General features: G+C 45.1%; 1 protein-coding gene across 2 annotated transcripts in view; it reads right to left on the bottom strand.

The window, feature by feature from the left end:
• LOC148532544 (uncharacterized) overlaps nt 1-13,072 on the bottom strand; it is a 50,581-nt gene that overhangs the window by 16,460 nt on the left and 21,049 nt on the right. For both annotated transcript variants that reach the window (XM_088467579.1, XM_088467580.1), the window contains 5 exons: nt 11,324-11,446; nt 8,281-8,315; nt 4,642-4,740; nt 3,032-3,130; nt 735-821 (listed from right to left, as the gene is read on the bottom strand). In XM_088467579.1, coding sequence (XP_088323705.1) covers nt 735-821; nt 3,032-3,130; nt 4,642-4,740; nt 8,281-8,315; nt 11,324-11,446 — 443 coding nt within the window. The remainder of the gene's footprint in view (nt 1-734; nt 822-3,031; nt 3,131-4,641; nt 4,741-8,280; nt 8,316-11,323; nt 11,447-13,072) is intronic.

The following is a 13,072-nucleotide window of genomic DNA, read 5'->3' as shown; positions in this document are numbered from 1 at the left end:
TCTCTCACTCTCCCTCCCTCTCTCACTCTCCCTCCCTCTCTCCTGTTGGGATGCTGATGTCGGTTTTCTGAACGCCGGGATCCCGTACCCAACCCGAACTAAACGTCAACATTACAGCTACTTCAGGTATATTATCCAGCTCTTTAGTACCCAGCATATTATGTGTATAGTATTATTGTGATATCTTAGATTGTCTTTCTCTTTAAGTTAGACTAGTACAGGGACCCGGGTCACCTCAGTGTCATATATGACTCAAGTCTGCCCAGCCTACTGTTCCTACCTGCTCCACCCCTCGCTCTGTCCTGCTCCACCCCTCGCTCTGTCCTGCTCCACCCCTTCTCCATCCAGTTTTTTCCCCCATCTCTCTAACATATGACCCCTACACAGCCCCGCCCGCTCCATCCTCACCGCCTCCATGATGTAATACACCCCACGCCCTGCACCAACCCGTCCCTATCGTGTTCACATAAGTACGTTCCTAATCCTCTCCTGGCTCCTACTAGTCTAAGGTCTGTCCTGTTTCCCAAGTAGTGGGAGCTACCGGGGCGCACAAATGTTGGAGACAGGAGAGACCTTACACAATTATTATATAGATGTCAATAGATTTTGTAAAAGTGAATAACAAGTCAATGTGCTACGGTTTGTTCCCTTTCTCACTTAGTACATATGCAAAATTGGGGTTTTCTGCCCATACTTGCTGCATTGTCATGTGCGAGTACTGGAAACGTACATACCACGGGATTACTAACAAAACTATACACGCTTTCCGGCGCAGATTGCACATCCTGCTGTCTGTCTGCTTGTCTTTGCGGCTTACCAGGCTGTAACAAGAAAGTCAAATGTTTCTTTCTGACAGTTAAGAAATATGATAAGCAACTGCTGACCCCAACGGGCCGACCGGTACACATTAGATCAGTGGTTCTCAAATTCGGTCCTCAGGACCCCACACAGGTCACGTTTTCCAGGTCACCCAGCAGGTGCACAGGTGTAGTCATTAGTCACTGACACACTTTGAAAGATCCACAGGTGAAGCTAATTATTTCACTTGTGATTGTGAGGAGACCTGGAAAACATGCACTGTGTGGGGTCCTGAGGACTGAGTTTGAGAACCTGTGTACTAGACGATCTGGTGCCCGCCCGTCGGCCCCTGCTGTAAGGGGTTGTCAGTCACATCGCCAGGTTAAGCTGCATGTAGGGACAACCTGACAATGCAGCTGACGACCCCACGAGAGTGCGCAACAGCTGACATATTGGGTACACACTACACTATCTACACTATAACGATAAATTGTTCCCATCCATCGGAATCGGGCAAATCATTTGAAAAATCGTATAGTGTTTATTAGAAATACAGGCGTTTCTCTAAAGAAGCAAATGATACAGTCTCTTACTTCACATTATTTGTCAAATGGAGATTTACCATGTCTATAAAATTATTTGTCTAGCATCATTATTATAAATGAGCGCAAGACGTGACCCTGTTCCATCCCCGACTCCCTACCCTCTCTAGGCTGCTACTAAGCAACAGGGCACATTGCGATCTCCGGTTGGCTCTCACTGTCTCTTTCTGTTTCAGCACCCTGGCCAGCTCCTATACTGTAAGCAGCAGCAGGTGCAAGATTTTTTCCTGTCACTTTGCTTCACTAAAATCGTTACTGATTGGCTGCCTTTTGTCACAGATGAATGGTTCATACACCTAAACAATACTCGACCAATGCTGTATCGAAGGAATGTTGTCAGGATACTGGCGGGCGCTATCCCGACACTGACAGCCCGACATGGGACTAAAGATAGGCATCGCAATCCCGACGCCTATCATTAGCCCCACTACAAAATCCTGATGCCCGGCATGGCGAACGAAGGTAAGCCAGGCATTTTTGCGCCTAGCCGCGGTCAGGCCTAGGTTTAGAGACCCCCGGGGGACTTATGGTTAGGGTAGGGAAGAGGGGTCAGGGACCATTAGGAGTGGGTTAGGCACCCCCTGGGAGCATTAGGTTTAGGGTGCGGGGAGGGGGGTTAGGTTTAGGCACTAACGGGGGGAGGTTAGGGTCAGGCACTAACGGGGGAGGTTAGGGTCAGGCACTAACGGGAGGAGGTTAGGGTTAGGCACCACTAAGGGAGGGTTAGGGGGGGTGGGGGTGGAGAGGGAAGGGTTAGGATACTTACCAGCCCCAGTCGGGAATTAGGTCCGTCAGTGTTCCGCTGTCGGTATTTTATCCGGCGGCTGTTCAGCCGCCGGCATTAAATAGCGATTCCGTATCGGATAGTATACACCCCATCAAAATCCGTCCAGTGGATCAAGAAATTAGCCCAAATGAACAGACAGACCCCTAAACCGGGGACTTTATTATATATATTTATATTAAATACTGCTAGTGCATACATGACAATGTACCAGATTAATAACAGCAATGCCTTGTAGAATATACACCATAGTCCTGTGCAGTAAAATGTAACATGTGTATAATGTATAATTCACGTGCACAGTCTGGAACCTGATCCCTATAGGAGTGGGTGGATATGACCTGATTCTCAGGCAGTGGGGCCCACCAGAGGTTTCCCCTGTACCCCTGTGGGCAAGTCCAAACCTGCCTGTATACAGGGGTGGATTAAGAAAGAAGGGGACCCCATGTGTAGTCTCTGTGCAGACCCTCTCCTCTCTCCCCCTCCTCTCTCGCAGTGCTGTTGAGAGTAGACTCTGGTGCTGTGCCAGAGCTTACAGCGCGTCCGTGTAGGTCTCCAGGAACATGGCGTCTGGTCCCTGTTCCCGGTGATTTCTCTACTGTGCATGTGCAAATCTCCAGGAAAATGGCGGCCTGTGTGCACCACGCACAGCCTGCACCAATTACACATATGCCGCTGTCTGCATATAATAGGTTCTACTGTATACAGGAAAATCGACATCAGTTTATGGCATAAAGCATTCAATTGGTGGCTTAAAATCAAAATATTATTTTAAATATAAGTATTTTCTTCTATAAATGACAATTAGAAGACACATATAGTGCCCTATAACAATAGGATAACTTACCTGGACAGAAAGAACCTCACTATAGAAAGTCACCGAGTTTGCTTCACATCTTTCACTCGAATCATAATGATTTTCCTCATGTGGTTGGGTCACAGCCACCTACAGCAGAGAAAGACATTTACAATTCAAAGTTTCCATCTTTCAGATCACACTTGCTGATTTGGGAATGTGTAAACTGTATGATTGTCCATAAATAAATTGTACAACCAGCCATGGTGACAAATCGGACCCAGGGCCTATTTTTATCTGGAGCACAATAAAAAATTATTTATTGTAGATTATACAGACATATGGGGCTCCTAGGAAAGGGGGGGGCACAAAACACTGGAGCCCAGGCCCGCCAAAGAGGAACAGCCAAACTCCCAGCATGGTGTGGCCACGCCCACTTCAGCACCACCATTAGCGCAGCGTTGTGGATGGAGCCCCCAAAAACCCAACATGGTATGGTCACTCCCACACTGTGACTCGTTCCCCTCTTTTTATTGGGACCTGGCATTTCCAATGACGGACCTGATGGTGATATTCACTGCTCAAAAACAATCTCTCCAAAAATCTAGGTATGCTCATATGTCATCATATTAAATAGTTACTGCTTGGCTGCCTTTTGTCACAGATGAATGGTTCACTTCATACACCTAAACCTTACTTGACCAATGCTGTATCGAAGGAATGCTGTCAGGATACCAGTGGGCGCTATCCCGGCCACCGATATCCCGACATTGACAGCCCGACATGGGACTAAAGATAGTCATCGAAATCCTGACGCCTATCATTAGCCCCACTACAAAATCCCGACGCCCGGCATACCGAAGGGGTTTAGGGACCCCCGAGGGGATTTAGGGTTAGGCACCCCCCCCGGGTGGGTTAGGGTAGGGAAAGGGGGTGTTAGGGTTAGGCACCATTAGGGGTGGGTTAGGGTTAGGCACCCCCCGGGAGGGTTAGGTTTAGGGTGCAGGGAGAGGGGTTAGGTTTAGGCACTAACCGGGGGAGGTTAGGGTTAGGCACCACTAAGGGAGGGTTAGGGTTAGGAGGGAGGAGAGGGGAGGATTATGATACTTACCAGCCCCAGTCGGGAATTCGGTGTTCCGCTGTCAGTATTTGATCCGGCGGCTCTTCAGTCACCGGCATTCAATACCGATTCCGTATCGTATAGTATACGCCCCATCAAAATCCGTCCAGTGGATCAAGAAATTAGTCCGAATGAACAGACAGACCCCTAAACCGGGGACTTTATTATATATATTTATATTAAATACTGCTAGTGCATACATGACAATGTACCAGATTAATAACAGCATCGCATTGTAGAATATACATCATAGTCCTGTGCAGTAAAATGTAACATGTGTATAATGTATAATTCAACTGCACAGTCTGGAACCTGATCCCTATAGGAGTGGGTGGACATGACCTGATTCTCAGACAGTGGGGCCCACCAGAGATTTCCCCTGTACCCCTGTGGGCAAGTCCAGGGGCTGGACATCAGTTTATGGCATAAAGCATTCAATTGGTGGCTTAAAATCAAAATATTATTTTAAATATAAGTATTTTCTTCTATAAATGACAATTAGAAGACACATATAGTGCCCTATAACAATAGGATAACTTACCTGGATAGAATGAACCATACTATAGAAAGTCACCGAGTTTGCCTCACATCTTTCACTCGAATCATAATGATTTTCCTCATGTGTTTGTGCGACAGCCATCTACAGCAGAGAAAGACATTTACAATTCAAAGTTTCCATCTTTCAGATCACACTTGCTGATTTGGGAATGTGTAAACTGTATGATTGTCCATAAATAAATTGTACAACCAGACATGGTGACAAATCGGACCCAGGGCCTATTTTTATCTGGAGCACAATAACAAAATAAAACATGATTTATTGTAGATTATACAGACATATGGGGCTCCTAGGAAAGGGGGGGCACAAGACACTGGAGCCCAGGCCCGCCAAAGAGGAACAGCCAAACTCCCAGCATGGTGTGGCCACGCCCATTTCAGCACCACCATTAGCGCAGCATTTGTGGATGGAGCCCCGAAAAACCCAACATGGTGTGGTCACTCCCACACTGTGACTCGTTCCCCTCTTTGTACTGGGACCCGGCATTTCTAATGATGGACCTGATGGTGATATTCACTGCTCAAAAACAATCTGGAGTTTGACCAGGATTAGGTTTTTGCCTAGGTCCGTACATTGTCAGGGCCACACACTGTCACACAATCTCTAAAAATGGGGACAGTCTTAAATTACGCAGGTTCTGGGGCTGGCTCCAGTGGAAATTGTCAGTCTGCCGAAAACCTGTGAGAAAGCTACAAAAGTATCCTGGATGACTCATGCAAGTTCATATTTTTTTTTTAAATATTAGTTTTCTATCGAATTATGAAATTGTGGAGGGAAGAGTGTACACAAGAAAAAAGGTGAAAGAGGGATACAAAAGGGGGTACACACATTATAAAATTAATATTATACAATGAATCGCAGTATAGTAGGGAAACCGTATAATATATTACCAACAGCGATGAAGATGAACAATTCTCGTCCGACTTTCAATAACATTGATATATATAAAACTTCAATTCAGTGAGGGTCTAGGCTCACAAAAATTTAAATGAAAATGGGTATGCCTCTTATTATCTAGGTGATTTTGCCGCCCAGTACTCACTCCCTTGAAACCACCGTATCAGGAGGTTAGATGCTGGGATGAATATATGGCGCCCGCTGTTTCAAACCCATAATGAGAGTGCACGACTTTCTCAATAAGGTCTATGCCCGGTACATTGGGAGAGGACCAGAATGAAGCTAATAAAAGTTTTGTTGAAGTAAGGATATGTCCCATTATATAACGATCGTTGTAATGGAGGAGTCCCCGATATACATGAAACATGGCTAATAGGGGGATGGGGGTTAATCGGAATCCAAGGACTTTGGAAATAAGGGTAAAAACTGTTATCCAAAGATTAGCAATTGCTGGGCAGGACCAAAAAATATGGATAAGAGAACCTGCGTTCCCACAGTTACGCCAGCAAAGATTTGAAATTGATGGCGACATAGCATGTAAGAGCTCAGGAGTTAAATATAAACAATGTAATAGTTTGTAAAATTGTTCCAAGTGGGACATACAATTAGATAATCGAAAGCAAGTCTTGAAGGCTGAAGGCCATTCATCTTCCTCCAAAACACAGGAAAGGTTGGACTCCCATTTAACTAAAGAATGAAACTTTAATGGTTTTGAAGAACTTAACATGAGGTTATACCCCCTTTACTAATTGCTTTAGTAAGGTATTACTTTATACAGGGCCGGATTAAGGGGGGGATGACGACGACAGGGGCTGTCGTCCCTGGGCCCCCACACATGGAGGGGCCCCCACTAGCAGCGGTGCAGCCGGTGGCTTGCACCAGGGTCCGCTGTCTGCACCTGCCGCTAGTGTAGTGTAGACCGCTTTGAGCGCGGTCCACACTACACAGTGACAAACAAACACACAGCCGCCGGCGGCTGTGTGTTTGTTATAGCAGCCGATGAGAGTCAGACAGACTCTCATTGGCTGCTGCGTCAACGGAGGGAGAAGGCTGAGCTCACTCATGAGCTCCGCCTTCTGGCTTCCCCCGCAGCGGGTGATTCCAGAGACGTCATGAGAAGAGCCGGGACTTGGTGCAGACAGCGGCGGTCGCGTCAGGAGCGGGGATTCAGGTAAGTTTTTTTTTTGTGTAAGGGGCACTGGCACTGCATATAGGGGGCCGCTACAGGGGTCACTGTATAGGGGGGGGCGCTTCATGGGGGCACTGCATAGGGGGGACCACTACTGCATAAGGGGCACTACTACAGGGGGCACTGCATAAGGGACACTGCATAGGGGGAACAATTACTGGGGGCACTGCATAAGGGGAACTGCTACTGGGGACATTGCATAAAGGGCACTACTACAGTGGGCATTGCAAGAGGGGCATTACTACTGGGGGCATTAAGGTGAATAGAAAGAAAAAAAAATTACTAGGGTGACAAGAAACAGTGGTATATAGGGGCCCCCACAAGTTTGTTGCCCAGGGGCCCCCACAGACCTTGATCCAGCCCTGCCTTTATATATTTTGGTAAAAAAAACACACATACATTTTCCCCACTCAGAGCCCATTCTGGTTAGGCCACACAGTAGTACGCCTTATATATATTATGCTATGCAGTAGTAGTACCCCTTATACATTATCCCACACAGTAATGCCCCTTCCACATTATAACTATAACAGATTATGCCGCCCACATAGTAGTTTTGCCCCATATAACACATTATTCCACACAATAGTAGTGCCTATTACACATTATGCTCCCCCAGCAACTCACCTCCCAGTGTCCCTCCAGCAGCCTCTCGCCTCCCCCTGTGTGCCATCAGCAGCCAGCAGGTGTGAACTTGGGGCCGGGCCACAAGCTAATTACAGCTGGCGCTCCGGCAGGCAGTGGCAAGTATGGACATAAATCGCCATCGCAATTTTAATCTACGCACCGGTCCGCGAGCTCCGATTGGCTTGTGACCAGTGCCACTGCTGATTGGCTGCTGATCTGCGAGTTCCGATTGCCGTATGTCTCTCCATGACTGCCCGCCGGTGCACCAAATCAACATCGCTGACACCAGGGCCACCCTGGGCGGCCCTGACTGGACCGGACAATTTAATCTGTGTGACTGGGTGCAGGGGGATCGGTGGGCCACAGAGGCAGCTCGGGCACCATAGCAGCCGCCCTCGTTGCACCCACGGTAGCTATGCCACTGTGTGCATGCATGTTAGCAAACAATGGGGTCCTTTTCAAGATGAATGGATGGGGTTATAGGCGAGGGCAATGTCAACAAATAAAGGCTGCAGGTGTACTTCAGGGTCCAGTCTTCAACCCGGGCGACGCCGGGTATCCCAGCTCGTGTCAAATCAAATTAAAAACTAAAAATATCAGCATACTGTTTATAGAACCATCACACACAAATAAGACAAATGTTCTACATTTAGAGCCGGATTGAATTAGCCGCAGAAGCAGATGAAAAAGGTTCAGCCGGGCTTTCTGCGTTACGTCTCTGAGAGATGTCACGTAACGCACCACCAACCTACAGCGGTTCGGGCAGAATCAGCCTAGCGTAAATGACCAAGAAAATGCGCTACGCAAACTGTCTATGGCAACTCGCGCTTAACTGAATCCGGCCCTTGGCGTGTAGTCATGAGGCTTTTTAATGACGACAAGAGAATGTGGTTATGACCTGTACATACATAGGCTGTAGCCGTTTCGTTTTCTTTGCGTTCTCCTGAAAAGAAATGAATACACGATTTAGTTTATACCACGCCGTCAAGATATTTTATGATGACCAAAACATGGTGTAGTTATGGAAAAAAAAATGAATAAAAAGACCCTTACCATCATGCTATTGCGTACATTTGTGGCATAAAATTAATTATAAATTAACTTTGCAATTAAAAAAGGCATTATTTTAAATAACAAGTTTCATTCTATTTGTTGTCATTTATGTGAATAATTTTTTTAGCTAAACCTATACAACAGTTACTTCATGCCTTCGGGGTACCCATCGGGGTACACGCGGCTGTTTATCATAATGAAATCAGTAAGGAAAGTGGGCACTGCGCATCTGGACAGCGGTTAGTAAGGAAACTCGCTGAGGTTACACATTCTGGCCTGTCATGCAGGGTAAATACGGGCTGCTTCTGCATGTAGCCCACAGGTGCTAGGCAGCTTTATTCTTACAATGCAATTAGTTCTGAGCTAGGACATGCCCCTCCCACATCTAATGCTCTGCGCATGTGACATCTGCCCCGCACCTGCTACCAATATCGCTGGTATGTACCTAGAAAATCGTAAAGGACAGCTCTCCCAGTAAGAGAGGGACTTACGAGTTTATGACCAAGTCCCTCTATGGTCCTTCTGCATATGTACAGATGGACACATGCACTGTGGAGCGAGATGGGAGGGATCCGATTGGATCCCTCTCAGGGGGTGTCCGGAAAAGAAGCCCTTCTATTGGGTAATGCCATCTAAAGATGGTGTTACTCACCAGGATGAAGCACCAGAATACATCGCATTCCGATGCTTAGTACATATGAGAAATGCAGGGGTTTTATCGCATTTTCAGCTTAGTACATGATCCCGCCCTTTGTCTTTTGGCAGACGCGAATATCAGAATAATCTGTGAATACATTTCTCAGAAGGACAATGTAAATAGGGAATGAGTTAAAATCTTTCAGTTCTGCTATGTGGTTAAAAAAAAGAAAGAACACAGTGTACAGAATACAGTATGCACTTTGCATCTGTGTTATTAATGACTCCCTGCTCATCGATTGTACTCTTTGCACAGCAAACATTGGGCACTGCGATGGGAGCGTCACTGCGCACAATTATTAGGCAAATTCCATCTTGGACGGTGTAAGGAGAGGCATGTACTTTATTTAATAATCAATAAACCATCATACAGACAATATATCGCTATCACACTTGTATAGACATGACTTGATTCTACGGAAAGCCAGATCTTGTCAACATGATATACAGACTGGTGGATATTCATTAAATAATAATAATAATTATTATTATTATTATTATGATTTTCTTTTTTTTTTGTGTGGACTATTTAGCTTAATTTTGTATCCTGCTTCTCTATGAGCACTAAAATCCTATTTCAGTTATAAAGACAATTGTACATTTGTTCTAACTAGGGATGTGCAGGTTCGGATTAGTTCGGATTTTCCCGCCAAGTTCGAATTTTTCCTGGCAAAAATCGGGACTCAGAAAGAGGACAAACATCATCATTTCTGGACAAAAGTCCATGAAAGTGTGTCCATGAAAGATGACGTTTTGCCTCTTTCTGAGACCCGATTTTTGGCGGGAAAAATCTGAACTTGGCGGGAAAATCCGAACTAATCCGAGCCTGCACATCCCTAGTTCTTCTAACAGCATAAGACATGTGGGGGAGATTCATCAAACCTTGAAGAGAGATAAAAGTACCAACCAATCAGCTCCTAACTATCATGTCGCAGGCTGTGTTTGAAAAATGACAGTTAGGCGCTGATTGGCTGGTACTTTATCTCTCCACGGTTTAATTCATCTCCCCCACAGTATTTACCTTTGGAGTAAAAAAAAAATACGTTCACACCACTTTACAAAATGGCTTCATAGAAGATTGAAATAACCCAGCCAATATTGCAACGCTAAAGCCGATTCTTTTTTTTATTGTGGCGATACATTTTTTTTCTATCTTAGTAAGGAAATTTACAATAAATATCACTCTTGCTACTCTGTCAACACTTGTCCAGAACGATAAGTATTAATTTGCCAGGCTAGAAATGCGGATGCGTGAGAGGTGAGATTGCAGTTCCACGCAGTATCTGGAAAGAAAACAAAAACACTTACATACGCGTCCTCATGCTAAGACATGGGGGGAGATACGGCGCGTTTCGTGGACAAGTTATATCACCGGTGGAGCTTGCTAGCAATAGCAGTGTTATCATCGGCACTAACCCTTCCACATGTAGGGGCCATAGGCATATTTACAATGGGGCCAGCACCGCAGTGACATCTTTGGGAAGTTGGCACTGCGTAGTGAAATAAAACCAAAAACTAGGAAGCAACAGCGCAGACATTTTTGTGACAAGTGTGCGTAGTGAATGCATGCGCCATCTTCCCGATTATTGCTGGGAGGAGGAGGGACCTGCTTGCCAGCAGAAGGTAGGATGCTGTGCTTGGGGGGACCCTGCTGCTCAGTGGAAGGGGCGCTCTGCACACCCCTAATAGGGGCATATGTATCCAAATTATTTTGTGAGGGTATCATCTGTTTTTGGAGGATGGCTGCAATCATAAAGCCTCAGGATCCGTCCCCGCTGGCCCATACTGCCGCATGCACAAGCCAAAGTCTGTGCATTGCGCTCACTGGGTTTTTACCTGGAAGCAAAGTAATAGCGGTAGCTATATCTGTGCTTCTAACTCTTCACCAGGACGGCCTCTTACCGGAGCCCAAGTCCCGGCAACAGTAATTTGATAAAAATTATATTTAACAGGGCAAAATTATAGGTAAATATGCCCCATGGGGTAAGACCTGAGAAGACCCATCACTGGTGAACACACCGATTTTCTCCCTAACACTCTTAGGCCATGGTTCCATTTTAACATGAAACACGTGTGTACGGCAAAGTACTGCGTGTCAGTTCTGCCTGTGTTCCTGTCCCAGTGCATAAATCCACCAGTCTGCAGCTAGTACAGAGGTTTTCTATTACACTGGATATAAATCCGTATTGCATTGATACTTACGGTTAATTCTTTTGCACCGGTGTAGAAGACATAAAATCGCAATGATGATGATGACAACGATGACACATGCGGCAATAATTATATACTGCCTATATTCTATTGCCAGCTGCTCACGTTCTGAACCTGAAACAGGAGCACAGAGAACACTGCTCATTATACAATATATGAATAAAAGTATCAGAAGAAATACATGCAAAGCGCCAGGAGTTTCAGTATTTTCTGTGCGCAGTCACTGGAAGGTAGTTCAGCACGTTTACTTTATAGGCCCGATTCAGAGGTGGTCGCAGATGCTGCTGTGTGTTTTGGCGGTCGCCCGTCTATTACTTTATGCAAATGCCGCTACAAAGTCTTTCCCTGATGTACATTCGTGCGTCTGACTGTGCAAGGACTGAGGCGCCCACTGTCAGCGTTCATATATGCTGTAACCATATATGCTCTACGGCAGCTGTAGACTGAACGTCTCTGTGCATCTGCTTAGCCACGTCCTAGTCATTGGCCAGGAACACCCAGCAATCTTCTAAGACATCTCTGATACTGTGCGTCTCAATCGCTATGCCTGTGAGCGTACACTCTGCCAATCAAACCCTATGATATCCCAGCCCACACTGTAATGCCAGGTTTCCCCTGTGTTTCTCATAGAGATATGCGATTAGGTTTCCGTGGCCATTTCACACAGGAGACCGGAGGGAGAGAGTGTGGGACTGAGCTGCAGCACTAAAACAAAAAATTAGGAGCACTGTGATAAAGGGGCACTGTAGAGGCAGTGTGGACTGTGGGCTGCAACACTGAGACACTGTGTTGTATGTTCAGGACTAGTTACTACAAAATGCCACTTTGTATTAAAACAACAACAACAAAAAGAAACAGAGTCACTGTCAGGCACTGTGTTGTGTGCTCACGGCTAGGCACTGTGTTAAAAACATTGTTGTGTGTTCATTCACTGTTGAAGAAAAATTAGAATCAATTTTTTTTGTATTTAGGCACTGTGTTCAAAAATAACGTCATTAGGGTGCCATTACTAGTAGTGCTGTGAGGCACTGTGCTGTGTGTTCAGGCAGTGTGTAAAAATAATTAGAATCAAACTTGTGTGTTCAAGCATTGTGTTAAAAAAATAATGTAATTAGGGTGCCGTTACTAGGAACGCTGTGAGGTTCAGGCACTGTCATCATAAATTAAAATGATAAAACTTGTGTGTTAAAAAATATAACATCATTATAGTACCACTCTTATACTAGGAGTACTGTGTAACCACAAAATGGCAAAACATTGAGGTTCTTCTAGTATAGTAGTTCAAATTCTTGGTAAATATTATGCATACACTAAAAGAAATTTAGAGCTTATCTGAACCAATGAAGTTTGTGATGTAGTCCTCTTTCAGGAGTTCTGATCCACCATAATAGGAATTAACAGAATCTGGAATAAAGCCCAGCACCAAACACACCAAAGACACTCATAGGGGTAAATTTACTAAGGTGAGAGTTTTTAGAAGTGAGTTTTAAAAGTGATGTTGCCAATAGCAACCAATCAGATTCTACTTAACATTTAACTAGCACCTTCTAGAAGATAGCTAGAATTTGATTGGTTGCTATAGGCAACATCACTTTTAAAACTCACTTCTAAAAACTCTCACTGTAGTAAATTTACCCCATAGTGTAGTATTTGGATAGTGTTATGTTGAAATTCAATGGATGAAAACACTGGCTTAAAACCACATACAATTTTAAAACTTGGCAAAAAGCAAATCAATAA

This window comes from Taudactylus pleione, unplaced genomic scaffold, assembly GCF_031769625.1.
Source record: "Taudactylus pleione unplaced genomic scaffold, aTauple2 ptg000073l, whole genome shotgun sequence".
NCBI classification, from domain to species: Eukaryota; Metazoa; Chordata; class Amphibia; order Anura; family Myobatrachidae; genus Taudactylus; species Taudactylus pleione.
Note: the sequence above shows the minus strand (reverse complement) of the source record. Positions and strands in the feature narration are given on the sequence as shown.